Source organism: Vespa velutina, chromosome 14, assembly GCF_912470025.1.
Source record: "Vespa velutina chromosome 14, iVesVel2.1, whole genome shotgun sequence".
NCBI classification, from domain to species: Eukaryota; Metazoa; Arthropoda; class Insecta; order Hymenoptera; family Vespidae; genus Vespa; species Vespa velutina.
In genome coordinates, this window is record NC_062201.1 from 2,817,338 (window position 1) to 2,844,837 (window position 27,500).

Here is a 27,500-nt window from a genome sequence, read left to right on the forward strand (position 1 = left end):
CGATCGTGCAAATGTTCGATAGATCGATTATCATTGAAACATTGTTGTTCACCTTTTTTATTTCCAATGCCAATTTGCAATATCTTTTGAATTAGCTCACGATAATCTCGCTCGTTCTGCTTTCATTTAACAGATTCCCTTTATTCCAATTTCGTTCCTCTTGGCCCTTATCCATATTTTTCTTTCTTCGTTTTCTCTTTCTATTCTTCCCTTGTCTATTTTCTCTTTTCTTTCTTTTTCTTTCTTTCTTTTTTCTTTTTTTTTTTTTTTTCTATATCACCGAACATCGAAAAGAAAAAGAAAAATAAAAGGAAAAAAAAAGGAACATTACAGAGTTATTTTTCAATTATTAATCAAATTCGTGTCATCAAAAATATATTCTTTGAATATATCTCAGAAAATATTAAAAAAAAAAAAAAGAAAATATATATATATATATATATTTTTTTTTTATTCGTGGAATATATATATATATATATTTCCTAGAAAAACTATTTTTAAATTATTAATCAAATTTATCTCACGAAATGTGTTCTTCCTGTATCACGCAATTTTATTTCACCATATTGCGAAACGTTCGAAGAAAAGATGAAAAAATAAAAATAAAGAAAAGAAACAAAAAAAAAAAAAAAAAAAAAAAAAAAAAAAAAGAAAATAGAAGAAGTATTTATTTATAAAGAAATATATTCGTGAAAATAGTGATCTAAGGTTATTCTATTTATAAAATTAAAATTAAGTCTTATATGCATCGCAATAATATCTTTTCAGATAGTTTCGCAGACAAATAAATTCTTATTATTTCCGAAAGTCGAAACTTGTATTTCGTCATCGACACGAATACTTATAATAAGAGGATATGGGTGCAGCCAATACTAGTAATATTTTGCCATCTTCTTCTTCTTCTTCTTCTCCTTCTTCTACGTCATCGTCGTCTTCGTCATCGGTTCCTACGAGAACAAGAAACACTGAAAATTCAATCGAAGTTAATTTCACCGAAGATACTAATAATTCTCATTCCATTGGCGATGCGAATGAAGATACAATGAGAACTACTGGTTACAACATTGCTGGAGAATCTCGTACACAGGTTATCCTCTGATATACAATAATTTCAATAATTTTTTATTTAATTATTCATTCGACAATATTTAACGTTTATATTTCGTTCAATTGTATTCGTTAAAGAATTATGAAAATTTATTCATTAATACGAAATGCTACTTAATCAAGTAATTCTCAATATAATGAAATATTTTCCAATCAGAATTACTAATTTCCTTTTTTTTTTTTTTTTCTTTTATATTATTATTTCGCATATCTCTAAAATAATCGACGTTATCAAATAATCGTAGTAGAAAAAATTTCGAACGTTTATTAATTTATCTTACGAATAAAATATATTTTCAAAGGAAACATTCGAATTCTTTTCATTCGGTTGGAAGTAAATAGCATTTTTTGTTTTTTTTAAATTTGTTAAAATAATAAAGACACTTGACTGTATCAAGTCGATAGAATAAATTTTCTAATTGCAATTTCTTGCTTTTACGATTTTCTCTCTCTCTCTCTCTCTCTCTCTCTTTCTCTGTTTTTCTTTCTTTATATATATATATATTCTATCTAAGTTCTAATTTTTATTTAAATTCTAATTTTTTGGAAACACATAATGGTCGTTTAATTCTAAAAACAATGTAATATTAAAAAAAATCAAGCCTTAACGAGATTAATTCTTACTGCGTGTCAGTATTTGAAAGACAGAGAAAAGAAAAAAATTAAAAATTAAAAATTAATAAATTAAAAAATAAATAATAAAAAAAAAAATTAAAAACATAAAAAGATAAATAAGACAATTAAATTTAATTCAAATATCACTGTATATCCTTGCACGTGCTTTTCATTCTCATTTGCCATAGTTGGACGGACAAATTGGCTTATATCCAAATACTATAACAATTTCTGTATATGCATAGTTGGAAAATACCTCTGAATCATGATCATGATCATCAATTATATATATATATATATATATATATAATTCTTTAACGATAGTATAAATTATTTCGTTCCAATTTACAAAATAATTTTTCAAATAATCATTAAATAATTATCTACAATCGATCATTACAGATGACTTATGCCACGCGAAGAACAATTGGAGAATCTAAAAATTCTACGTTGAGGTTGCAAAATAATGAAAATATGGAGCTTTCGCAGATAATTTTACAATTAGCTAAGGCTAATCAACAATTGGCCAATGCTCATACAACGGCCTTGGCACAATTGGAGGGACTCTATCTAGAATTACAAAGGGAAAGAAGTACACAGAAAATCATTTCTAATAATAACGAATTAACTTCGTTAAATATTGCAACGAGAAAAAGACTGATCAGTCAGGATACGAAAGGAGAATTAAACGAAGAGGATGATGATATAAGAAGGAAGTTTGAACGTCGAATCGATAGATTGGAAAGTTTTATATCCGATAGATCCAATTGTTTTCGGTACGAACAAAGAAATAACATTCGGGATAGATCAATTCACGTAAAATTAAACAAATCTAATGAATATTCTAAAGAAGAATCGTTTTCACGTATTAATCGATATTATAGGGAATACCCGACGAATTCTCAGGATGATGATACAATCGTTAGGAATAATGAAAATAAAGGAGCAAGTATTATTTATCAGATTTTACTCTCTTTTCTTCTTCTTCTTCTTCTTTTTTCTTTTGATTCATTTTATTCGTATCCTAATTTTCTGATTCGAAAATGTATTTTGTTTTTCCTTAAAAAAAAAAAAAAAAAAAAAAAAAAATAGGTGACGGAAACGACAAGATCATCCTCCAACATAAATTCGGATAAAATAATCGAAAGGAGAATGAGATCTTACGACAAGCATGATCAAGGACACGCCGATAGATTTACCAATGACGAAATTTTACAATTATACGAGGAAATACGTGAATTGAAAGCTGACAAAATTGAATATCAAAATGCTAATGAAAGATTAAATGCTAATATCGTGGAACAAAAGATATATATAGAAAAGTTATGTAAGGATTACGAGGTAATTTATGATACATTGATACCGACATTTACAGATTTCGATTTTACCGATTGCCTATTATAATATCTCGCCTTTTAATTTCTAATCGAGCCACGATTGATTTTACATATTTTCTTCTTTTTTTGTTTTTGTATGTGTGTCTCTCTTTTTTTTTTTTTTTTAACGAATATCAGCAAAAAGATGAAAGAGAAAAAGAAAAGAAATTGCTTTATATTTCTTAACACGCATATGTAGACGTTGCGAAAGTAATTGTTGAAATTCAGAGTGGAGTTTGAACGAACGTAACAAAAAAAAAAAAGAAAAAAAAAAGAAAAGAAAAAAAACAGCATGAGAAGTTATTAAATGTAAACTTCGATTAATTTAAAAACGAAATGGGAAAGATGTTGTTGAAGGAAATGATCTCGTTTCAGTTGGAAAAAGATATAGCCGAGGCTCGGATAAAAGGTTTAGAGAGCGATTTGAAAAGGATTATTATAGAAAAGGAACAGATTAAGGATATTGAGAATGAGAAGGTATTAATGTTGAACGCACAGTTGGCCGAGGAAATATCTGATAAGAAGAAACATATGAAGATTTTGGACGATGCACTGAATGAGATTCAAAGACTGAGGGAGGGTATGAAGACTGATATGAAGAAAATTAACGAGGAGATTATTTCATTAAATAAAGATGACGTTGGTAATAATTTTTTAAATAAAAAAATTGATAAATTAAGATATCAAATAATTTTATTAATTTAATAAAGAAAATAATTATCGAACAAATTATAATAATATTATTAGAATCTACGGGAACAACGGATAATAATATATCGGAAGATTCTACGGCAGATCGTACGATCGTTATGGATTTATTTAAAAAAGAATTAATATTGAAGAGAGAAGCAAGACAAAGAGCAATCGCTGCTGTATCATCGGAAATGGAAAGGCTTAGGCAAGAATTGGAAGCAGAAAAGGAAGCTCATTCCGAAACATCAAGAGTACTTGATCTGATAAAATCTGGTACACAATCTGTTAATCAAAATGATATTAGTATTGTAACATCCGTCGAAAGAAATGGTAAAAGATCTAAATCCATCGATGAGGATTTGGATACAGATAATGAAATGTTACTTAGACGTATCGAGGTTCAACGTCTCAGTAGTATCTTAAAGGTAAAACTTTTTACAAAAGTATTTATAAATTAATTTAAATGCAATAAACGCGTTTATTTTATTATCTATTATCATTTAATAATATGGATTAAAAGAAAAAGAAAAAGAAATAAAAAATAATAATAGATAATAAAGTATTTGCATCAAGTATTTTATTTTTTCTTTGTTTTGTTGGTATTGTACCTTTTTCTCTCTTCTTTCTTTTCTTTCTTTTCTGTTTTTTTCTCTTTCCTTTTCCCCTTTTTTTCTGTTTTTTTTTTTTTTTGTTGCTTTTCTTTTCTTCTTTAGGTTTCTGATGAATTACGTAACAATATTCGTTTTCAAATCGAAAAAGTGGATGATCTACGTTATCAACTCGAAAGCGAACCAGAACAGCACCGATACATAATTCGTTGTTTAACAGACGTCACGAACAAAACTAGAGATACATTGAATACACGTGAACATCGTGCCAATGAATTAAAGGATAATCTAGCGCGTAATCTTGCACGATTAAATGACAGAAGCTTTTTGGATTATAAGGACGACGTTAGCGCCGAATGTGAACGTCAATTGGAAAGTATAAACAGTTTGAAGAGTTTGTATAACGAAAGATTAAGAGTATTAAACGAATTGAAGGATGCCGCGATTAAAGAGCTAATCGACGTCAAAGAAAATCTGAAACATTCGTCGAAGGAATGCGAAGGTTTGGAAGAAGATCTCAGAAAAGCTGAGGAAAAGGTTGTTATTATTATTATTATTATTATTATTATTATTATTATTATTTTGAAAATATATATATATATATCAATACTTTTGTAATACCTAAATCCATCATTTTCATAGATCGACGCGCAAGATACGGAGATCTCAAATTTGGAATCTCAATTGGGTTTGACAAAAGCAGATTGTAGGGATCTACAAAATCAAATGTCCCTGATCAATAGTTTGTTCACTCAAATGCTTTTAGGAGCTTCTTCCGCCGACATGGATCTCGACAGATTGTCACAATTATTACAGGTATCAATCAATTAATTTTGCAATCATTCGTTCGTAGACATATAAATAATTATATTATTTTTGATGTTATTTTTATCAATTAGGAAAATCGTGATCTCATAACTGACATAGCTAGGGACAATGGAACCGAGGCTGCTGCACTTCCAAAACTATTGTTGGATCTGGTGGAACAGGTTGACGGTAATAAAGGATTACAAAAACGTAATGAGGACGATCAACAGCACGAGGAAATTGCTCACAATTTACCGAAGGTTTCTTTTTTTTTTTTTTTTTTTTATCAATACATTATCAGTTTTGTTTTCTTTCTTTATCTTCTTTTATTTGTCAACAACAAAGGTATGGCGCGTTTTGTTGGAGCTATTGAGTTGTCATGCTGCTGCCTCGCAAAATGCATCGGCAACTTCCTCCTCGGATTCAAACAGTTGTTACAAATCGGTCGACACACCAACTGGCCCGAAATTGGTTATATCGGTTAGTAAGACTTACATTCATTTGAAGGAATTAATCCTTGAGAAGAAACATTTGGAAAAGGAAATGAATCGAATGAAACAATTGAATACACATTTGGAAAGCAAACTAGGTGAACAGGCAAGTTTATATGATTTTGTTATTTGTAATATTTCTCTTTCTTTCTTTCTTTCTTTCTTTCTTTCTTTCTTTTTCCTATTGTTTTTCTTTTCCAATAAATATTTATACGTTTATATATATATACACACACACACATATATATATATATATATATATATATATATTTATAGGAAAAGAGACTGTCAGATGTTACTGCCGAATTAAGCAAGACATGGAATATTGTTGGACGAATGCAAGCACAACATCAGCAATTGCATACGCATGAGAAAATTCTCAGATACGAGTTACAACAAAAACGTAAGATGTTACAGGAATTGAAATTAGAATTGGAATATTGCAGAGAAAAATGGGAATCGGCGAGACAGAAGAATACTAATACCGAATTAGAATGGCGCAGTTTGAGACGTGAATTTGCGGCAAGAAAAATGTTATCCGTACATGATTCTGTTAATAACAGGTAAATATATTTCTCAATATTAATTTTATACATTTATCATTTGTAATCATCATAGGTACGCATATTTCCTATTTATTTAAATACTATTAATTTAGCGCCGAGAGTGGATTTAGCGATGAACGAGGCGATGATACCGACGAAGAGGATGAAACTGTCGAAGACAGAGTCCGAATGGGTTTAACAAGAAGAAATAGAAAGGTCAATGACGATAATCTTATCTATAATACTATATTAATAGATTAAATAATTATAATTTTTATTAGGATATAAAATGCGTTCATTTAAATAAATCAGATCGTTTAATTAACGTTTTAGGAAAGTCCCAAAACTACGACAATGTCAACGGCAGAGTTAGAACAATCTTCTAATGATAACGAATTAGAAGAGGATAGTTCTTCTATTGCTTCAACGATTCAAGTATCCGTATCTAAACAAGATACTAAATTAGATGATGTTAAGATCTTGGATACGGTATCATCAATGGAACCTACAACTACTCGAGAATCTAACGTACGTCTTTCCTTTTTTTCTTTTATTTTCATTAATCAAATTTTACATTGTTATAACAATAATAATAATAATAATAATAATAATAATAATCGATAAGACTTTCTTCTTTTTTCTCTCTTTTTTTTTTTCTTTTCTTATTTGTTTATTTGTCTTTTATAGCTCGCGTCAGATGTTTTGCAACAATCTTTAGATCCCTTGGATCAAGCTTTGACCACCGTAATACGTAATCTTATAAGGATCGACGATGACGGAGAATCAAGTAGCGACGAATTCAATTCAAGAGAAAACATTACATTGCCATTTATAAGTTACATCGATAACGTAACATCCGAAGATAATCAACAGGATCATAATGATGATCTATCGATCGAAATAAACTGTCATAGTAATAACGAAACGAAAGATAATATAGATATTCAATCGTGTTATTCTACGTCCGATAGAAATACATTGGATATTTCTAACGTTACTAATGACAATGTCGAAATGACAATAAAATTAAATTCGAATGATACATCAGAGAATCGAAATAATGTTATATCTAAGAACGACGTAACTATGATAATTGAAAATGTATCTAATAATGATATTCCATTGATATCATCAAGTCCAACGCCAATATTTTCGATTGGACCATTTCCTGTAACAAAAAATAACAATTCATCGACTAATCAATTGTTTACACCGATATTAAATGTATCGAATGAAATTAATTCGACGATAGACGATAGACCATCTGTTTTAATGAATATAAACGAGGACGAATCATCGTCGTCATCATCGTCATCGTCATTATTATTAAAAAATATTAACGATAACGATAATAAATCGACATTGAATTTAGACTCGAAAGATTCCAACGAAGAGGTATCTTCTGTCAAGAACGAAGATACTGAGAATGAAAAGGAATCGAAATCAAAGACGGATTTAATTAATACACCTGAACAAGTATTGACGGCACGTGCTGACAGATTAAAACGTTTGGAAGAACAAGCTGAATGGTTGATGAAAAAGATGAATGATACTAATAGAAGAGGTTCTGCACTTAGCACGAGATTGGAAGCATTACATGAAACTTATGGTGAACCATCGGCTCCAGTTCCGGACGTTCTGCAAAATCGACAATTAAGATCAACAACCACCGCTTCGTCCAATCTTATTCAGGTATTATTATCGATTAAAATTTTAATCTATAAAAATATACAAATAAAATTTTTCTATATTAATATAATTATCGTTTAATAGGGAAATGCATCATCCTGTAACGAAGATAATAAAAATCATCAAACGTCGAGTGAAGATAAGGATACCGATAAATCAGTCGATGATGATAAATAAATCATAATGGATCCTACGAGAATTAAAAAACTAAAGAAAATATACAAATGATAAATCCATTATTGTTTATAATTCTTCTTCTTTTTCTTTTTTTTTTTTTTTTTTAGTCTATTTTTTACCGGTACTTCGTGTTTAAGCATTAATAAGATTGTTGACATATTATCTGTTGTTCCTATTTATAATTAAGAATGAATGAAATGTACAAATTTAATCAAACTTAATGTTACCAAAGATGTATCATGATGATCCAATGGTTATAATAAATATAATATCCCAGATATATATATATATATATAAATATAATGTATGTATATATATATATATATACACATATATATATATATATATATAGAGTCTTCTCTTCAATTTTTCCTCACGTATATTTATAATCTACAAATAAGAAATATAATCGATAAAATATGGATATTTTATTGTGATCTTTCCCACACCGTATTTGTATCTCAAAAGTCATAGTATCAAATCCCAATATAATCGAGATCTTTCTGGCGTCACATTTCATAGTATTTTTATATTGTGATATTAATAACGGCCAGAGTTTAGAGACCGAAAAACATCGAGTTTACAATTTGAAGTATTTTTGAATTATAATTATAGAATACAAAAGAAGAAATTCAATCAAGCGTATATAAACAATTCTCATAATTTTAATTCTTGATATTAAAATTATTATCACATTTATATAATTATATTACCATTATTACATTTTGTTGATATAATTAATGCAATTGTTCTATACATTTTTATAATTGTATAAAAATAATATAAAATATATATCGGACGTAAAAATATTGTATGATTTAAATATATAATTTTTGTGAATAATAAAGCACGTGACTCGTTAATAATTTTTTTTTTTTTTTTTTTTTTTTTCCATTGTAAAAAAAGAAAAGAAAATTACAACGACATATTAACTCTACAATATAAATTTCTAAGTCTATCAGATGTGTCAGTATCCGTATATCTAAATAAAATTTCTAAATAATACCCTTTCTTCTTTTCTTATTATTTAAAAATAATAATGTCAAATGTCGAAAATGATAGAAAAGTTTTAAAATAAAGCTACGCGTTATCACGTAAGACATTATTCATAGATACGAATAAATTAATAATATTGGTATTAACATCCTTCAATCCATTTAAAATTTCAATTATGTTACTGACGATCGTTTAGAATTTATGAAAATTAAGGAAAAAATATAAATTACGACGCGAATCATGACGCAATATATTTAAAAAAAAAAAAAAGAAAAAGAAAAAACGTAGCTGTCGAAACGTTTCAAACCTATGACATTTCCCTCAACCCAACTCCTCTCCCCCACTTCCACCCCTCACTCCCCTCGTCCTAATCAAATACAATCAATAAAATTACACTGATATTTTTATTCTAAAAATATAAATCCAAATAAAAAATTATTCAATAAAACAAACCATTTCTATTTTCCCTGTCCTATTAATACCAAACGACAATCTGAAATGTAATGATGTCATTGAAAAAAGATTAAATGAAAGTATCGTTATCACATCGAAGATTATTCCAAGATAATTATAAAACCTTCTTCGAAGAAAAGGAAAAAAAAAAAAAAGGAAAAGGAAATAAAAGAAAAAGAAAAAGAAAGGAAAAGAGAAGGAAGGAAGGAAGGAAGGAAGGAAGGAAGGAAAGAAAATGTTAATAATAGACGTTAAAATCTAGAAAAGAATTTTCATCTAAATAACAGATAATCTCTAACTATTTCTAAATGCTTAATCCAATAAGATGAAACGGAAGGAAACTATAAAGGAATCCGGTAGACAAGATGATAATAGAAAAGAGGGTATATGTATATGTGTATACATATATATGTACATGCGTATCTATGTATGGTATGTATGTATGGTATGTATGTATATATGTATCGTTTTTCTCATAGACATTGCTGTACGTTGCGTTACGTTGGTCATCCTCATCTTCATCCTCATCTTCATCCGTTGTCGTTGTCGTTGTCGTTTTCGTTGTCGTTGTCGTTGTCGTCGTTGTGATCGTAACGGTGGCAAACTCGCTGTCCGAAAATTCAAAAATAGCTAAGGCGTGTTAGTCAGTGCGACGATGTCGACGGGGAACGACGACGGTTCGGCGGTAAGATTCGGTCGGTGGTGTTGGTGCTGGCGAAGAAGAAGGCGGAGTAGTAATAGCATAACTACGGCTGGCTCCTTCTTCTCCTCTTCGTTAATATCCTTAAAAACGATGTTAATCATTTTGACGGTTTTCCTCGCGTTAACGGGAACGATCGGTCGCGTCGACGCCGTCGCAAGGACGAAACAACATGACGATACTTCAGGATCTCGGGGTGGTAGTAAGACCGGTGGTGCTAACAAGGACGGGGAATCTGTGATCGAAGAAGTTACTGCCAAACAACTCGAGAGAATCCTTAATGATAAGGATTTCGTTGCTGTGTTTTGGTGTAAGTGTCAGCCATTGTTCAAACCATATATGTATATATATATATATATATATATATATATATATATATATATATATATATCGTCATCGTTGATATATACAAATAATTCCATTTTTTATTGTGACTGATTAATAGTGTCGTTATATACTTTCTTTCTATTGTTAATAAACAAGGGATATGAAAAGAAAAAAAAAAATAGAAAGAGATAGATAGAAAGAGAGGGAGGGAAGGAGGGAGAGAAAGAAAAAGAGAGAGAGAGAGAGAGAGAGAGAGACATCTACCAGGCTCGCATTGTTTTAAAAATAAAAAAAAAAGTGTTTGAACTATCGGATCGAAATTATCATTAATAGTGATTATTATTATTATTATTATTATTATTATTATTATTATTATTATTATTATTATATCTCACTGATGTTTCAAAGGATCGATTAATGTTATCTTAGAATTATATAAAATCGGAAATTATTTTAACGTTTATTTAGAATATGGCCGTCAGGTCGTTTTCAACTATACACCTATCGAATCGTCGTCATTCATAGCTCGTAATCGTGAACATAACATAGTTCTATAATACTGTTTTGCAGGATAGCGATGCGCTGACGTAAACGTTAGGAAGAGAATTTATTGGAAGGATTTCAAGAATATTTAACTTCTTCTCTTCGTATATCTTATTGCATAAACGTTAACGTAATCGTAATTACATTGTTACGAATACAAACATAAGGAATATTATAGAGGGGGAGGAAAATAAAATCTTGTATTTTACGTTTTAGATATAGATATATACGTATACGTACATATATATATATATATATATGGAGAGAGAGATAGAGAAAGAGAGAGGAGTCTGTTTGGTCGGTGGTTGTTAACATTAAGCTTTCTCTCACGTTTATTAACGTGGGTTGTTAACAGACAGATTCCTCGGAAAAATGATATGGATGATATCAAGAGCCATACGTTCACCTTGGAAAATTTATTTGAATCAAAAAGGAACCCGCCAGGTCGGTTCTACTTATAGGTTACTACTACTACTACTACTACTACTACTACTACTACTACTACTATTGGCGATCATATTACATCGTGTTAACTTTTTCTTTTCATTTCCTTTTCCTTCCTTTTTTCTTAACGCATAATTAATTTTCATTACTCCTCAAAGGAAAACATATTAATATTCATAAATAGAATTGAGCGTCTTAATCGTATATTATAAAAAAAATTTTTCTCCATTTCTTTCTCTTTATTTTTTCATTCTTTTTTTTTTTTAATTTATTTTCACAATAATTAGAATTAAGAATTAATAGCGATCGAAAATGATACGATGATATTATACGTTTTCAAACCACGTGGACGTGCATACGTGTTCATGCGTATATGTATATGTATACGTATATGTGTATGCGCCTGGGCACGTGTGCGCGGGTGCGTATAATTTTTATAAATTTCATATCTTTTATATATTTTTCTTTCCTTTTTTTTCTTTTTCCATTTTCTTTTCATTCTCTTTCTCTCGAGCGATGCTGATTCATACGGGAAAGAGATTATATAACTATGAATTTTATTGAAAATAATATAGAAAGGATAATAAGTCGATTGATCGATGATTTTATTCGTATAAAAAATTCTTTCTCCTTTTTATTTCCTTTTTTTTTTTTTTTTTTTTTTTTTAATGAAAAATCCACCCAAATCTACAACGCACGAAGTTGAAATTTTGCGAATTAAATGAATCAAATTAAATTCACAATAATGAACTCCATTAAAAGGTTACATATCATTCGGTTCAGCGACTTCGGATTAACTTGGCACTTGATTCTCGTCTTAAGAAATAGTATAAAATTTTAAATACTACACTTTAACTAACTAACGCTTTGGATGGAAAATCATTTACTATCTCGAATTCATGATCACTGTATGTACATGATTTAAGAAGGAATTATGACCTTCTCTTTCTCTCTCTCTCTCTCTCTCTCTCTCTCTCTCTCTCTCTCTTTCTCTAGAAAGAGAGACATCAAGGTAACTCTCCTATGTGATATAACAGATACAGAGAATTTTCGCTGTTTCTGCCAAGTTTAATCCACCCAGTGAGAAAGAAATTCCGATTGTACATACATACATAATTATACGCGATATGTGCTTTATCATAATGAATTATGGAAGAAGAGAGATAGTTTAAAGGGAGAAGAGAGCCGGGGGAAGGGGGAGGGGAAATAATATAACGATGTGGGATATAACACACACGTGCTTCGTAATAGTAACTCTTCGAGATTGTAAGCATTGTATGCTTCGTAATAGTAACTCAACGAATATATATATATATATATATAAAAAGAGAGAGAGAGAGGGAATAATAAAAAAAAGAAACAAAAAAAAAAGAGACAACGAATAAAAATCGATCCGATGACGAATTGAAGATATATTTCTTTTGAATATAAACCATGAGAGATTTAATCGAAGATATATGAATTAATACGAGAGAATTTTTGAAACTTTTTAAAAAATTGACATAACTTTAACATGCACATACATACAGGCGTATGAAGATCAGCGTACGAACATATGTAATGCGTGATTTTTGAAAAAGAAAGAAAAGAAAGAACGAAAAAAATGGGGGGAAAGAAAAAATAAAGAAATAAATAAAATTAATAAATAAAAAGAATGGAAATCATTATATTTATGAGAATGATTATCGTTATGTGGAAAAACGATATATATGTAAATACATATATCGTACGAATTTCGTATATAGGAATCAGTCTAGAGAGTGGGTACTTGATTCTTAAAGGCGCTGTAGCAAGGCCGGCACTCTGCCGCATTTAGAACCCGTTCGAGTTATTTTGGCTTTTGCCTCCAAGCCTCTCTCTCCCTCTCTCTCTCTCTCTCTCTTTCCCTCTATCTATCTATCTATTTCTCTATCTCTCTTTCTTTCTCCCTCTTTCGTGCTACCCAACTAATCAGAAAAGCTTCACTACTACCCTGTGTCTATGAATTTCGATGATACATACGTTTACCACTTATGTATGTTGCTATTGGCTTAGTCACGTGATCGAATAAAAAGATGAAGAAAATTATTATCCGGTAGAAGTGGAAGAAGAAGAGGAGGAGGAGGAGGAGGAGGAGGAGGAAGAGGAAGTTAAAGATGAAGATGAAGAAGATGAAGAAAAAAAAACAGAAGAGGAAAGGAAGGAAAGAAGATGAGAAGAAAAGAGAGGGAAGAAGGAAAAAGTTACGAAAAAAGGAAAAGGAAAAAAAAGAGAGAGAGAGAGAAAAAGATAAAGATGAGAAGTAAGAAAGGTTTCGTGTAGAACCCCGGGCAACAAATCGTTGCGGTTCGTCGACGATGTCTTCGAACGCACTTTATACGCGTGTATACGTAAAGGAGGAGGACCCGGACCACGAGCTCTCACGTCGAACCTATTTCCAGCTGGCACGTTCTCCCGCTCTCATCGTCTCGTGCCGCCTCAGAGGCTATCTTTTTCTTTTCCTTTTTTTCTTCTTCTTCTTCTTCTTCTTGTGCCTTTTCTTCTTCTTCTTCTTCTTCTTTTTCTATTTCTTATTCTCGCGTTTGTCTACTGCCAGGCAAACAAACAAAAAAAAAAAAAAGAAAAAAAAAAAGAAAAAAAACCCTCAACTCTATAGTATATTTTCTCTTTATATGCCCTGATTTTCTTTCCCTTTTTTTTTCTATCTTTTCTTTTTTCCTTTTTTCCTTTCTTCTCTCCATATCGTGTCTCCTCCTCGACTGAACCCTATTGCCAGATATTTGTCATCTTAAAAATGGCAACGGTGAGGGTTGTTTTTTAATTTCTTTTTTTTTTTTTTTTCTTCTTTTTTCCTCCCCATTATTTTTCTTCTCTTTTGTCGTCGTCGACGTTGTCCTTTTTGTTGTTCAAAAAATCCAGCTTTCACAATTTTTGTCAATTGATTAATGATAATACGTCATCTATAATTAATAATGACATTTAATGATATATCGATAAAGAATATAATTTATCCGTAAATTGCAACTTCATCACACATACTTGATGTTTGTAAATCCATTGAGATTTTTCTCGTGGTCTCTTTTTTTTTTTTTTTTTTTTTTTTTTTTTTTTTTTTTAAATCTTAACTTTAATTGTTTGACATCTAAAAATAAAACTGATAGTGTGAGATTTTTAAATACAGAATATAATTTATATCCGTTTATTTTTTTTTTTTTTTTTTTTTTTTTTTTTTTTAATGATACAACTTACAGATCAATTGAAATTTTTGTTAACGCGTGTGAAGAAGGGTGGAGGGAGGGGATGATTGTTTTAACATGCGACATTGTATCATAATTATGTGACATAAATTATTATTCATTAAAAATTATCTTGATAGTTTTCGTTAATTGAGGGAATATTTTCTTTTAGAATGATACATAATAAAATTGGATGTTTATGCAAAAAAAAAAAAAAAAAAGAAAAAAGAAAACATATTATTCAAATATCCTAATATGGAATGGTAATAGGCCAACTTGCGTACAATCTTGTTTAACTTATTTATGCCAATTAATTGTAAAACGTTCCATATTCAACAATTGTAACCGAATACTCGGTTAGAGCGGTCAGCCGACACCGCAAATAGAGCCGGCAAAGAGCTCGAAGAAGTCTGCCAAGACTCTGATGAAAAACATAAAATGCAAGAGTGCGGGCTGAATTTTCAATGAACCTGAAGCTCGAGACGTTCTTGAATATGATAAGGCAAAGATTAAAAAAAAAAAAAAAAATATATATATATATATATATATATATATATATATATATCAACGAATAAAATTCTGATGAATATAACTTGAAATAAAAAGTTTTATAAAAGTTTACTTTACAGAGTTTATGTTTTATCTGAAGTCTTGCGACGAAATTATGTTATTTACTTTTATACGTATAAATAAAAGTTCTTTTTTTTTTTTTCTTTTCTTTTTTTCTTCGAAATTATTAGAAAGAATATATTGTTAATGTATTGTCTGTTTATTAATTCTTAATGATCAATTAATATCTAAAAACATATATATATATATATATATATATATATATATATATATATATATATGTCTTTATAAATTAATTATGATATTATTCTAAAAAAAAAAATGTACTTTTAATTTTAAGATGATATATTATTATTATAATTATTATTATTATTATTATTATTATTATTATATAAAAAAGAAAAAATATATATATACACACATATATTTCATTGATTTTACTATACTATTTATATTTATATTTTTAAATCATTATATATTATTTTTATTATTATTATTATTATTATTATTATTATTATTATTATTATTATTAATTTTAAATAATTAAATAACATATTATAATTGATTCATTACAGATGCGAGAAGTTGTACGACCTGCGACAAAGTATTAGCTGAATTGGAAAAAATAGACGATGACACGGATCACTTTGGAGTCGATTTTGTTAAAATCAACGATAAAAGAGTTGCGAAACAGTATGGAATTAAAAATTTCCCTGCCCTCACGTATTTCCGTGAAAAAGAACCTATCATATACGATGGTGAGATTAGAACCAATTCTTTCTTTCTTTTTTTTTTCTTTTTTTTTTTCTTTTTCTTTTTTTAAGCAAACGATACTACCTATTCTTAAAAAAACAAAACGAAACAAAAAATAAATCCCACCCTCTATCTATAACTTTTCTTTTTTTTTTTTAAATACACTCGTAAAAGTACTTTAGCAAAATTGCAAAAACAAAGAAAACCAAAAAAAAAAAAAAAATAAAAAAATAAAATAAAAAGAAAACAAAAAAAAAACAATCATAAAGTTATATAAATAATTATTTAATTGTATAGTATTTCGTGAAAATTTCGTCAAAAAAGAAAAAAGATAAAAAAAAGAAAAAAAAAAAGATACATAAATAATTCAAATTATTTTTTCATATGTCATTATATCCTTGAAAATAAAAACATTTCTACGAACGACATTCATCACCATTTTAGGAGACTTGATGGACGAAGAAAACGTTTTAGATTTTCTTACAAGTTTAGAGGCAATGGATTTACCAGATCGGATAGAAGAAGTAAATGCTAAAATTCTGGATAAAATTGTCGAGGATACGGATTTCGTGGCGGTTCTTTTCTGTGAGTTTTTCTACTTTCTCCATCTCTCTCTGTCTTTTTTTTTTTTTTTTTTTTCATTTCTTCTCTCTTCCCTTCGTACAATTTAATATTCTCATTTCTCGTTTCTTCTCATTTTCAATCTCATTCTAATCAGCATCATATCAGGAGAATCATTTCTTCATCATAAAGTAAAATTCATCGATTATTATAAAGTAATTATATTACATATTATTATGATGATGATGATGATGATGATGATTATTATTATTATTTTTATTATTATTGTTATTACTTAGGAGAAGAGAAAACATTCAATCAAAAATGATAACAAAGAGATAATGTATCAATAGATCGATATTCAAGATGACAATCTACATAATACAACAGGATTGATTAAAAATTTTATTAAAAATGATTTATATAAATTTTTTTTTCTTTTTTTATTATTTTATTAGCAAAGATTATTATATATCAATTGCACTATTTCCAGATGTTTTAGACGAATTTCTCATTTCTTTTCTTTCTTTCGTTTCATTTATCAAATCATTGTAAAACAATAAGACTAACTCGTAAAACTATAATACAAGCCTGATTAGAAGTCTAAAATCTCCCTAAAAAAAAAAAAAAAAAAAATCCAACATAATTCAGGATAATAGCTTTAATTTACTGTGACATTAATTTTGCAATTGTCCTTTTCTTTATTTTTTTTTTTTCCTTTTTTAATTCATTTTTCCATTCTCATACTCCCCGATCCTTATCCCGCGCTTTTTAACATACACTTTTTAACTTGTCGTCTCTAAAAAAAAAAAAAAAGAACACAATAAAAAATATTCATCATAATTTTATATATATATATATATATATATATATATATATATAAAATATGTTATTAATTGTTATTCTCACATACAATGTCTCACATACAATTGTCATACAATCTTTCCTCCTATTGTCAGTATTTGTTTCTACTTATTCTTTCTGTAATAATTCTGTAATAATTTGTCTCTATGTCTCTTTTTTTAAATTAATTAATTACCAATAAAACGAGGTGCGCTCATAACGTATCGCAAAGACCACGAAAATATATATATATATATATGTATATATCTATATATACAGATATATAAATATGTACACATGGATAAATAAACATATATATATATATATAAGCATACAGTTTACATTTGATAATTGTCTAATAAAAAGAAAACAACGCACACACTCTTTTCTGCTGGCATCATTAATGTTGCGTGACGAAAGTTGTGATTGCAAGTATTGAAAGATTTAATTACCTTAGAACAAATTAAAGATATAACGAGTAAAAATAATATCATATTAGATCGGTCAATCAAACGATCGATCGATTAATTAATTAATTAATTAATTAATTAATTACTTATTATATATTTATTAATTATTTATTTATTAATATATTCAATATAATCATGACTCTCGTCGGGCAAAGCTAAATTTGTCTAATGCAATAATTAAAATCATGTTATGAATAAACTTTAGGAGCTTTGTAAATTGATCAAAATGTCGGACGTTTCGCTTTGCGACCCGTTGTTGCATTATGACAATACTTGTAAATATTACATACATGTGAAACGTTCTTGTGTGTGTTAATGTGGATAGGTCCTGATACGCAGCGGTGTGCTGGCGCCGGTTCTAGTAAGTACACATTCAAAAGAAACTCTACCAAATCCCTTTTTACCTCTTACATTAGAGCTTTCATACGTATATATGTATATGTATTTATATGTTATACATGTTTTTTTTTTTTTTATGTATATTAACATAAACCTTGCTTTAATAGTTGATGTTTCCTTCGTCTGACATATTCTCTTTTCTTTTATTTCTTTTTGTTTTGTTCTTCTTTTTTTTTTTTTTTTCTTTTTATTTTCCCTTTTTTTCTTTTCTTTGCTTTTTACGATTGCACTCATCATTTTTGTCATTAACAGATTTGGTCTTTTTCTTAGAAAAAAAAAAAAAAAAATAAATAAATAAAATAAATAAATAAATAAATCCCATAAATATATGTCATATATAATGTGTCCTTTGTCCATTATTTGTTTATTGTTTGGCATCTATGTTATTTGTGTATGACTGTGTATACATAGATAGATGATACCTATAAAACACACATTTGCAAATTATAATTGCTTTTAACAATTAAATAACATTTCGTTATTCTTTGTCCTTTCTTTTCATTCTTTTTTTTTCATTCTTCTTTTTTTTTTTTTTTTTCTCTTTACAGAACGTATATATTATATACATTATATATATATATATATATATATATATATATATATATATATATATATATATATATGTGTAATATGCGTATATTAATCTTGAAGAATTTTAGTCAATGCCAAGAGGAGATCGCAACAAGAGCCAAGAAGACAATTTTTTCTTTTTTCTTTTTTTTTTCTTTTTTTTTTTTTTTTTTAGGTTTTTCGTTGTAGTTATTAGTCATCCCGGATCTATCAACAACAAATAAATCCATATTTATTCTCTTTTCTCTTGAAATATATGTACTTGTATTTTACTTTTTTCTCCAATTTACTCGCAATCATCGATTCAATCGATAAAGTATATAATTTTATTATATACTTTACATTGCATATTTTGCTATGTACATTGTCTTTTTTTTCTTTTTTTTTTTTTTTAAATTCATTGCACTTTAATAATACATATAGCGCGAGAGAAAGAGAAAGAGAGAGAGAGAGAGAGAGAGAGAGAGTGAGAGAGAGTGCGTCTTTTTCTTTCTCTCTTTTTCTCTTTTTTCCTTTTCTTTTTTTTTTCTTTTTTTTTCTTTCTTTCTTTTTTTTTTCTTTTTTTTTTTTTTTTTTTTAACAAAATACAAAAATAGACTAAAATTTGTAATCTATCGATTTATTTCAAATGGGACAGACAAGCCAGACTGCAAGAAATGCTTGAAGGCACTTCAAGAATTGGAAAATATCGATGACGAGGCTGATCAATTGGGTATTGGTTTTGTCAAAATTGCTGATGAACAGCTTGCTGAAGAATATAATCTTGGACCCTTACCGGCTCTAGTTTATTATAGACATCAAATTCCAATCATCTACGAACGTGAGTATCTATCGTAAATATTAAACTAGAAATGTTTCTATTAGAAATGTTTCACTTGAAACAACGTTTCACTAATAAATATTTCATTAATAAATCTTTCCTTAATATAAATCATTAATAAAAAATTATATTATATTTAATTTAATCTTAATGATCGTATAGACGAATTAAGCAAAGAGGAAGACGTATTGGAATGGTTAGTAGCAAATAAAAGTACAGGCGATGAGGAAGACGTCATCGAAGATGTTACATCAAAAACGTTGAACACATTGATTGGAAACATCGATAACCTGGTCGTTTTATTTTGTAAGTGTATATATATATATATATATATATTTTTTTTTATCGTTTATACATACGCACACAGACACATAGGGACAGACAGATATCAAAATGTAATATTCTCTTTTATATATAAATGAATAATTGTATTTATAATAGACGATCATGGTGACGAGGATTCGATGCAAGTATTGAACGAGCTTGAAAAAATAGATGACGATTTGGACAAACATGGGATACAATTTGTCAAGATCGACGATGAAAAAGCAGCGAAGGAGTTCGGTTTAGATTATGTACCAGCGATTGTATATTTTGAAAAGCAAATACCAAATGTTTATGACGGTAGGTAGGTGGAATGGAGATGATAGAAATTCGTAATTATTTTTTCCGGTTACTATTCATCTGGTCTTTGTTGTTTTTTTTTTCTTTCTTTTTTTTTTTTTTTGTATTTTTTTTTTTTTTAAATCTTAATTTCAGGCGACGTCGAAAACGAGGATGAGATATTGGAATGGTTGTTATCGCAATTGGAAAAGGATGAGATAGAAGATGTTACCGACGAGATGTTAGATCGTTTGATAAAAGATGGAAAAACATTGGCCGTTCTATTTTGTAAGAATTTTGAAATTAAATATCTTTTGATATTAAATATATCAATCAATTAATATCAATCAATAGTAAATATCAAATAATTTTAATTTTTAATATTAAAAAGATTAATAAATCGTTTTTAATTAATTCATCGTTCAATCTACATATATATCTATCTTGCTAATTGTTTTCTTTCTTTCTTTTTTTTTTTATTCTTTGTTTTTTTTTTTTTACAATAAGATGACAACAACGATCGAAAGTCACAAAGGATTTTAAACGAATTGGAAAACATTGATGACGAGTGCGATCAATTGGGTGTTACATTTGTTAAGATTGATAATGTCGAAGAAGCAAAGGAGTATGGTATCGAGAAAATACCAACTATGCTTTATTTCGAAAAAGGAATACCAACGTTGTACGAGGGTAACTTGGAGGACGAGGAGAAGGTATTGAAGTGGTTGGAACAACAACAGAAGAGCGAACAAATAGAGGATATCACCAACGAGGTGTTAGACATGATTATTGAAAAAATGCCGCACGTAGCCGTACTTTTTTGTTAGTAATTAATTGTTAACAAGGGTCGTCTATTAATCGACCTCCCTCCTCCCTCTCCCTTTCCCATTAAGATACATATATATACATATATATACATATATATATATATATATATATATATATATATATATATATATATACATAGATAAAAAATTATATCTAATTACCATAATATCTTTTTCTAATCTTTATCGATATTCGTATATATGTAATTCTTTTTTCTTTCTCTCCCTTTTTTTTTGTTTTCTTTTACCTTTTTTTTTCTTTCTTTTTTTTTTTCTTTTTTTTCTTTTCTTTTTTTTTTTTTTTTTCGTATAGACGACAAAGATCAAAAGAAAAGTCAAAAGGTCCTTGGCGAGTTGGAAAATATTGACGACGATTGCGATCAACATAATATAGCCTTTGTCAAGATTCATGATTTAGATGAAGCTAAGGAATATGGGATTGAAAATCTTCCAACATTGGTTTTCTTTGAAAAAAGAATACCTCACGTTTACGAAGGTAAATACTTGAATGATAAATTCTAAAAAATTTTTCATATCTTTAAAATATTGAATAAAATTATGATCCTATTCATCTATCTATCTATAGGCGATCTAATGAACGAAGATCAATTATTGGGATGGTTATTACATCAGAAAAAACATACCGAGATACCTGAAGTTACGGATGAGATGATGGAAAAGCTTATTGAAACTTCGCCGTATCTTGCTGTCCTTTTTTGTAAGAAACTATAAATATATATACCGTTTAGATGAATAGTACAGTCTGGGGCCAAAAGTTCATACAGGTCAATTAAATTCTCGCGAGAAATTTTAGGCTGATTTTAATTTTTTCTTTTATTTTATTTTTTCTTTTCTTTTTTTCTTTTTCTTTTCTTTTAGATCGTAAAACAATAAACTTAGGAAACTTCTTACGATTTGAAAAATAAAAATTATCGACTTTTAATTATAATCTTAAAAATTATCAGCATAGGATATTTTTTACGATATGAAAAATAAAAATTTTCTTCGATCATCAATTATAATATTGAAAATCATTTATACGAACCTATTGATTCTCTTCGTTAATTTTTATTTTATCGTTTTCTTCGAACATTAAAGGATATAAATTTGTGTTCGATTAGATGACAAAGATGACAAGCAGGATATACGTATTCTAAACGAATTAGAAAATATCGACGATGAACTCGAAAAGGAAGGCATCGTTATCATTAGAATGGATAATGATGCTGAGGCAAAGGAGTATGGTATCGATCATCTTCCTACTTTAGTTTATTTCGAAGATAAGATTCCAGCTATTTACGAAGGTGATCTTCTCAACGAAGATGAAGTTTTGGAATGGTTGATCGAACAGAAAAACACTGCCACGATCGAAGAGGTCACGGATGAAATTCTAACCGATCTCATAAACGAACACGAATATGTTGTGGTGTATTTTAGTAAGTTACATAAAAAAAAAAAAAATATATATCTTCTATGAGATAATATTATATTGTTTCTAATTAAAAATATTCATTATATTACAAATATTTTCTATGTGAAAATTCTTGTTGGATCAAAATAATTATTTTCCTTTTTCCGGATCAATTTTTTTTCATATAATGAATATGGCTTTAATCAATTAAGATTAGATTAAATTAGAATATTAAAAATAATCGCCATGAAAATTCTTATTAGATCATATTAAATTAATTAATATATATATATATATGTATAAGAAAAATTTGTGATAAATTAATTTTGTTGAATAGGTGGAAGCTGCGACGAAGGTGAAAGCTGCGATAACGTTCTCTTAGAATTAGAAAATATCGATGACGAATTAGACGAAGCTGGTATAATTTTCGTGACGACGGAAGATATGCCACTTGCCAAAAAATATGGTATTAAAAACTTCCCAACTTTGGCTTTCTTCAGAAACAAAGAACCTTTGATATATCCTGGTGATCTTGATGACGAGGACGAAGTTCTCTCTTGGATCACTGACGAAAATACACTGGAGATACCAGGGAAAATCGAGGAAGTTAATACCAAACTGTTGGAAAATATTTTGGATGAGAACGATTATGTTGTTGTTTTCTTTTGTAAGTATACATTATTCATACCTATTATTTGCCTTTATATACCTATTTATACCTATTTATTTGCCTTTGTATCTGTCTCTCTTACTTATAACATATGTATATATTTAATTTATGATATAGAGAGGATCAAAAGTCCTTAAACGGGGTCAAAAGTTCATAAGTGATTATAAGATCGAATAATTAATCTTCCTTTTGAGACTTTTTTTGAGATTTGTAGTTCGACGATCTAACCAAAAAAAAAAAAAAAAAAAAAGATTGAAACTAGAAAGTCTCAAAAAAGAATGATTTAATTTTTATCTTTACACGATGTACATGTTAGGTCCATTTGAAAATTTTTAAATCTTATCCTATACAAAGACCTATCTCTTATCTCATTAATTTTCCTTTAAATTATTATCTTTTCCTTTCGAATAAATTAATAAATATAAAATTAACGCAGATAAGGAAGGTGACAAAAAGAGTCAGAAAATGCTTCAAGAGTTAGAAAACATTGACGACGAGTGCGAAGAGAAGAATATCGATTTTGTTAAAATATCTGACGAGGGCATTGAAAAGGAATACGATTTACCTGGGCTACCAGCTCTTGCATTTTACAGGCACAAATTTCGTCAGTTTTATACAGGAGATATGATGCACGAGGAAGCTATTTTAGATTGGTTATTAGATCTACGAAGTTCAACGCCCGATGTTATCGAGAGCGCTGATAGGAAAACATTACAAATGCTTATTAACGATGTAGAACATCTCGCTGTATTTTTCTGTAAGTTTTTCTTTTTTTATAATATCCATTTTTTTCTTCGTCCTCTTTCTACTTTTCTTTCCTTTTTTTTTTTTTTGCTTTTTTGATTTATTCTCAAAGTATTACTTTCATCTAATTAATCCATCAAAAGAAAAAAGGAAAAAAAAAGAAAAAAAAAGAAAAAATCTATAATATATATTCTTACGATCTATAAACATTGATCGTTATATTAAAATCCAATACTATATATAACAAATAAAATGGAATAAAAGAAATTACAAAAAAAAAAATATATATATATATATATACACTTATATATATATATATATTTATATTATTATTATTATATAATAATTAGTTAATTAATATATATTCGTATATAATTAATTTTTTTATATTAATTTAAATAATATAATTAATATATAATAATAATATTTAATTATATATTATATTAATATATCCAAAAGAAAATAATATATATAATTATGATAGATTATTGTAATAAATTGTCTTGTTATTGTTTCATTTTTGTCTACGCTTAGACGATGATGATTGCGATACCTGTGCAGAAATATTGGAGGAATTAGAAACGATTGACGATGATACAGATAAGCACGGGATACAGTTCGTTAAATCGAACGATGCTAAATTGGCAGCCGAAATCGGTGTCTTCTCCTTTCCAGCATTGATTTACTACGAGACCGGTGTTCCAATCATGTACGACGGTAAGCTTGGTGTGCTTCATTTCGCTTGGTCATTAAATGCAGAGTCGAGAAAGATAGTCGGTGCAATATTATTTCATTTCCTACATATATACATATAAAAAAGAAAAAAAAAAAAAAAGAAAAAAGAAAAGAAAAAGAATAATTATTTCTACCAGTATTATACATCCCTACATATATACTTTTCTTTCGTTTCTTATTTTTTTTTTTCTTTTTTTTTTTTATTTTCTATAATATCCCTCTTTAAATATTTTCAAACACACAATGGAAATTGATAGTTGAAGTTCAAAAAACAATTCACGTGAGAATTATGATCTTTGAGTTAATTTATTTAATTCGTATAAAAAATTTTTTATTTCGTTTTTATCTTTTTCCAAAAAAAAAAAAAAAAAAAAAAAAAATTATTCTACACTTAGAATAATTATTCTAATTATCCTATATTGCAGACTTGTATGTAATGCATTTTTGAGCATTCTTGTAGAGACAAAAAGACGCGCCCGACATGCCCCCCCAACCCCGATGATCTAATCTTGATGAAAAAAGATTTCGGTATGCCAAACCGAAAGAGTTTCTCATTTTTATATGCGTGTGTACCTTTTATAGGCAATCTTAAGAACGAGGAGAGAGTTCTGGAATGGTTAATCGAACAAAAAAGTAAGGAAATTTCTAGGATCATGATTATTATTACTGGTGTACTGTTTTTTGTGACGTTAATCTCGGTTGTGACTATACCACCGTATTATCAATATAATACACGCGCTAAAGTGATAACTCCCGTCATTCTATCACCACCGCGATCACCATAATATTATCCTTTAAAAAAAGGGATTTTCAACGTTTGACTTCGCGATATAACTTTTATCTATATACATTTATATTAATATATTTACAATTATCCTAAGAGATATTTATAAATTTTATGAAGTTTGTTAAAATTGTTTATAACATTTTTTTTTTTCTTTTTCTTTTCTTTTCTTTATCGATATACGGGGAGATTATACGTTCTTAAAGTATAGGTCAATCATTTTGGAACACCCTGTATGTGAATACAAAATTTAATGTGCATATATATAAATATATATATATATATATATATATATATATATTTTCTGTTTTTATTTTATTTTATTTTATTGTCACTATTATATTATAACTGTAGTTATATTTATTTCTATAAAAAATACATCAATTGTAGGATATATTTTCAGTTTCAGTTACGTGAAATGTAAAACGTTGAGAATCACTGTTCCAAAAATCATTGTCAATAATTTCATGTTATTCTAAGAATCCAAATCCACGTGTTTTATAATTGTTACGTTAACATTATAAAAAAAAAAAAAAAAAAAAAAATAAAAAATAAAAAAAAATAATGATCACAGCGGTGGTGAGAATAGAAAAAAGGGAATATTTAAAATTTGCGACAACAACAAAAATCTAAAATGTCTCAGAAAGTTCGATTATAAACTATTATTATAAAATATAATGAATGAATAATCAAACTTTCTGGTAAAAAAAAAAAGAAAATAAATAAAAAAGGAGAAAAAAATATATATATAAAAAAAAAAAAAAAAAAAAAGAACGATCAAAAAAATTTCGCTAACTCTATTTGAACTCACACATATAAGTACGTATATAATTTGATACGTAAGAAAGCTTTTTATCTATTCTTTTCTTTTTCTACGCTACTCACTTTTTGCAAAAACGCGCTCAATAACACAATCTTTTTTTTTCTTTTTTTTTGTTTTCTTTTTTTTTTTTTTAATCTTAACACAAACGCGAGATATAATTACATATTATTTGAGAAAAAAAAAAAAAAAAAAAAAAAAAAGAATATTAATAATGGAATATCATTGTCATTAAACAAAATTACACATACGAATTACATAGTATGCGTGTATGTTTATGGATAAAAAAAAAAAAAAAAAAAAAAAAAAAAAAAAAAAAACAACACAATTCTAAACAAAATCAATGTTTTGTGCATAGTATACATATTTACCTTGAAACACAAAATTTCGTAGATAAAAATATTTCTCTATGTGTTTGACATGTACACGTCTATTTTTTTGTCGTTATGTGTAAATATATATATATATATATATATATATATATATTTTTTTTTTTTTTAACAACGGTGTTAATCAGCGTTAATCAAACTCAAAATTTACACTAGACTTAATCGGACGAACATGTACATATATATATATATACACATACATACACGCACACACATAAAAAGAAAAAGAAAAAAAAAGAAAAAAAAATATATATATATATATATATCTGATAACCATCCGTCTACTGTAATAAATAATTAATGCGAGGAACTATCGGATTACGTAAAAAAAAAAAAAAAAAAAAAAAAAAAAAAAAAAAAAAAAATAGGAAGCGAACTCTAAATAATATTGCTATTTTTAAACGTGCTTCGTATATCCAATTAAAAAAAAAAAAAAAAAAAAAAAAAATAAAAAAAAGAAAAAAAACCGAGGCCTTATCGATCACAAAAAACGTAGATACACGTTATATATCATATATTTGATAAAAGACGACAACTGTTATCGATGATCCTGTTAATATGCAGGTAATGATAATGATGATGATGATGATGATGATGATGATGATGATGATGATGATGATGATGATGATGATGATGATGATGATGATGATGATGATGATGATGATGACGACGACGATGATGACGACGAAGACGACGATGACGATGACGATGACGATGACGAAAATGACGAGGACGACGACGATGA

At 27.9% G+C, this 27,500-nt stretch overlaps 2 protein-coding genes across 7 annotated transcripts in view; both read left to right on the forward strand.

Annotated features, from left to right (window-relative positions):
- LOC124954039 (putative mediator of RNA polymerase II transcription subunit 26) overlaps positions 1-8,388 on the forward strand; it is a 10,917-nt gene extending 2,529 nt beyond the window's left edge. For 2 of the 4 annotated variants that reach the window (XM_047506277.1, XM_047506278.1), the window contains exons 2-16: positions 769-1,087; positions 2,125-2,498; positions 2,607-2,667; positions 2,815-3,063; positions 3,474-3,741; positions 3,846-4,216; positions 4,505-4,936; positions 5,042-5,215; positions 5,299-5,466; positions 5,552-5,803; positions 5,974-6,260; positions 6,356-6,458; positions 6,576-6,770; positions 6,930-7,934; positions 8,016-8,388. In XM_047506277.1, the coding sequence (XP_047362233.1) occupies positions 857-1,087; positions 2,125-2,498; positions 2,607-2,667; positions 2,815-3,063; positions 3,474-3,741; positions 3,846-4,216; positions 4,505-4,936; positions 5,042-5,215; positions 5,299-5,466; positions 5,552-5,803; positions 5,974-6,260; positions 6,356-6,458; positions 6,576-6,770; positions 6,930-7,934; positions 8,016-8,108 (4,263 nt within the window). In that variant the 5' untranslated portion in view covers positions 769-856 and the 3' untranslated portion in view covers positions 8,109-8,388. The remainder of the gene's footprint in view (positions 1-768; positions 1,088-2,124; positions 2,499-2,606; positions 2,668-2,814; positions 3,064-3,473; positions 3,742-3,845; positions 4,217-4,504; positions 4,937-5,041; positions 5,216-5,298; positions 5,467-5,551; positions 5,804-5,973; positions 6,261-6,355; positions 6,459-6,575; positions 6,771-6,929; positions 7,935-8,015) is intronic. The other 2 variants (XM_047506279.1, XM_047506281.1) reach the window with 2 other exon arrangements.
- A 1,671-nt stretch (positions 8,389-10,059) lies between these two features.
- The window catches only part of LOC124954154, a 34,628-nt gene continuing 17,187 nt past the window's right edge, over positions 10,060-27,500 (forward strand). Inside the window, exons 1-15 of one of the 3 annotated variants that reach the window (XM_047506632.1) lie at positions 10,060-10,567; positions 15,932-16,114; positions 16,554-16,694; positions 18,309-18,344; positions 19,590-19,772; positions 19,935-20,078; positions 20,214-20,396; positions 20,532-20,663; positions 20,883-21,197; positions 21,516-21,698; positions 21,789-21,920; positions 22,324-22,638; positions 22,951-23,280; positions 23,720-24,040; positions 24,562-24,744. In XM_047506632.1, the coding sequence (XP_047362588.1) occupies positions 10,213-10,567; positions 15,932-16,114; positions 16,554-16,694; positions 18,309-18,344; positions 19,590-19,772; positions 19,935-20,078; positions 20,214-20,396; positions 20,532-20,663; positions 20,883-21,197; positions 21,516-21,698; positions 21,789-21,920; positions 22,324-22,638; positions 22,951-23,280; positions 23,720-24,040; positions 24,562-24,744 (3,136 nt within the window). In that variant the 5' untranslated portion in view covers positions 10,060-10,212. The remainder of the gene's footprint in view (positions 10,568-15,931; positions 16,115-16,553; positions 16,695-18,308; positions 18,345-19,589; positions 19,773-19,934; positions 20,079-20,213; positions 20,397-20,531; positions 20,664-20,882; positions 21,198-21,515; positions 21,699-21,788; positions 21,921-22,323; positions 22,639-22,950; positions 23,281-23,719; positions 24,041-24,561; positions 24,745-27,500) is intronic. The other 2 variants (XM_047506635.1, XM_047506633.1) reach the window with 2 other exon arrangements.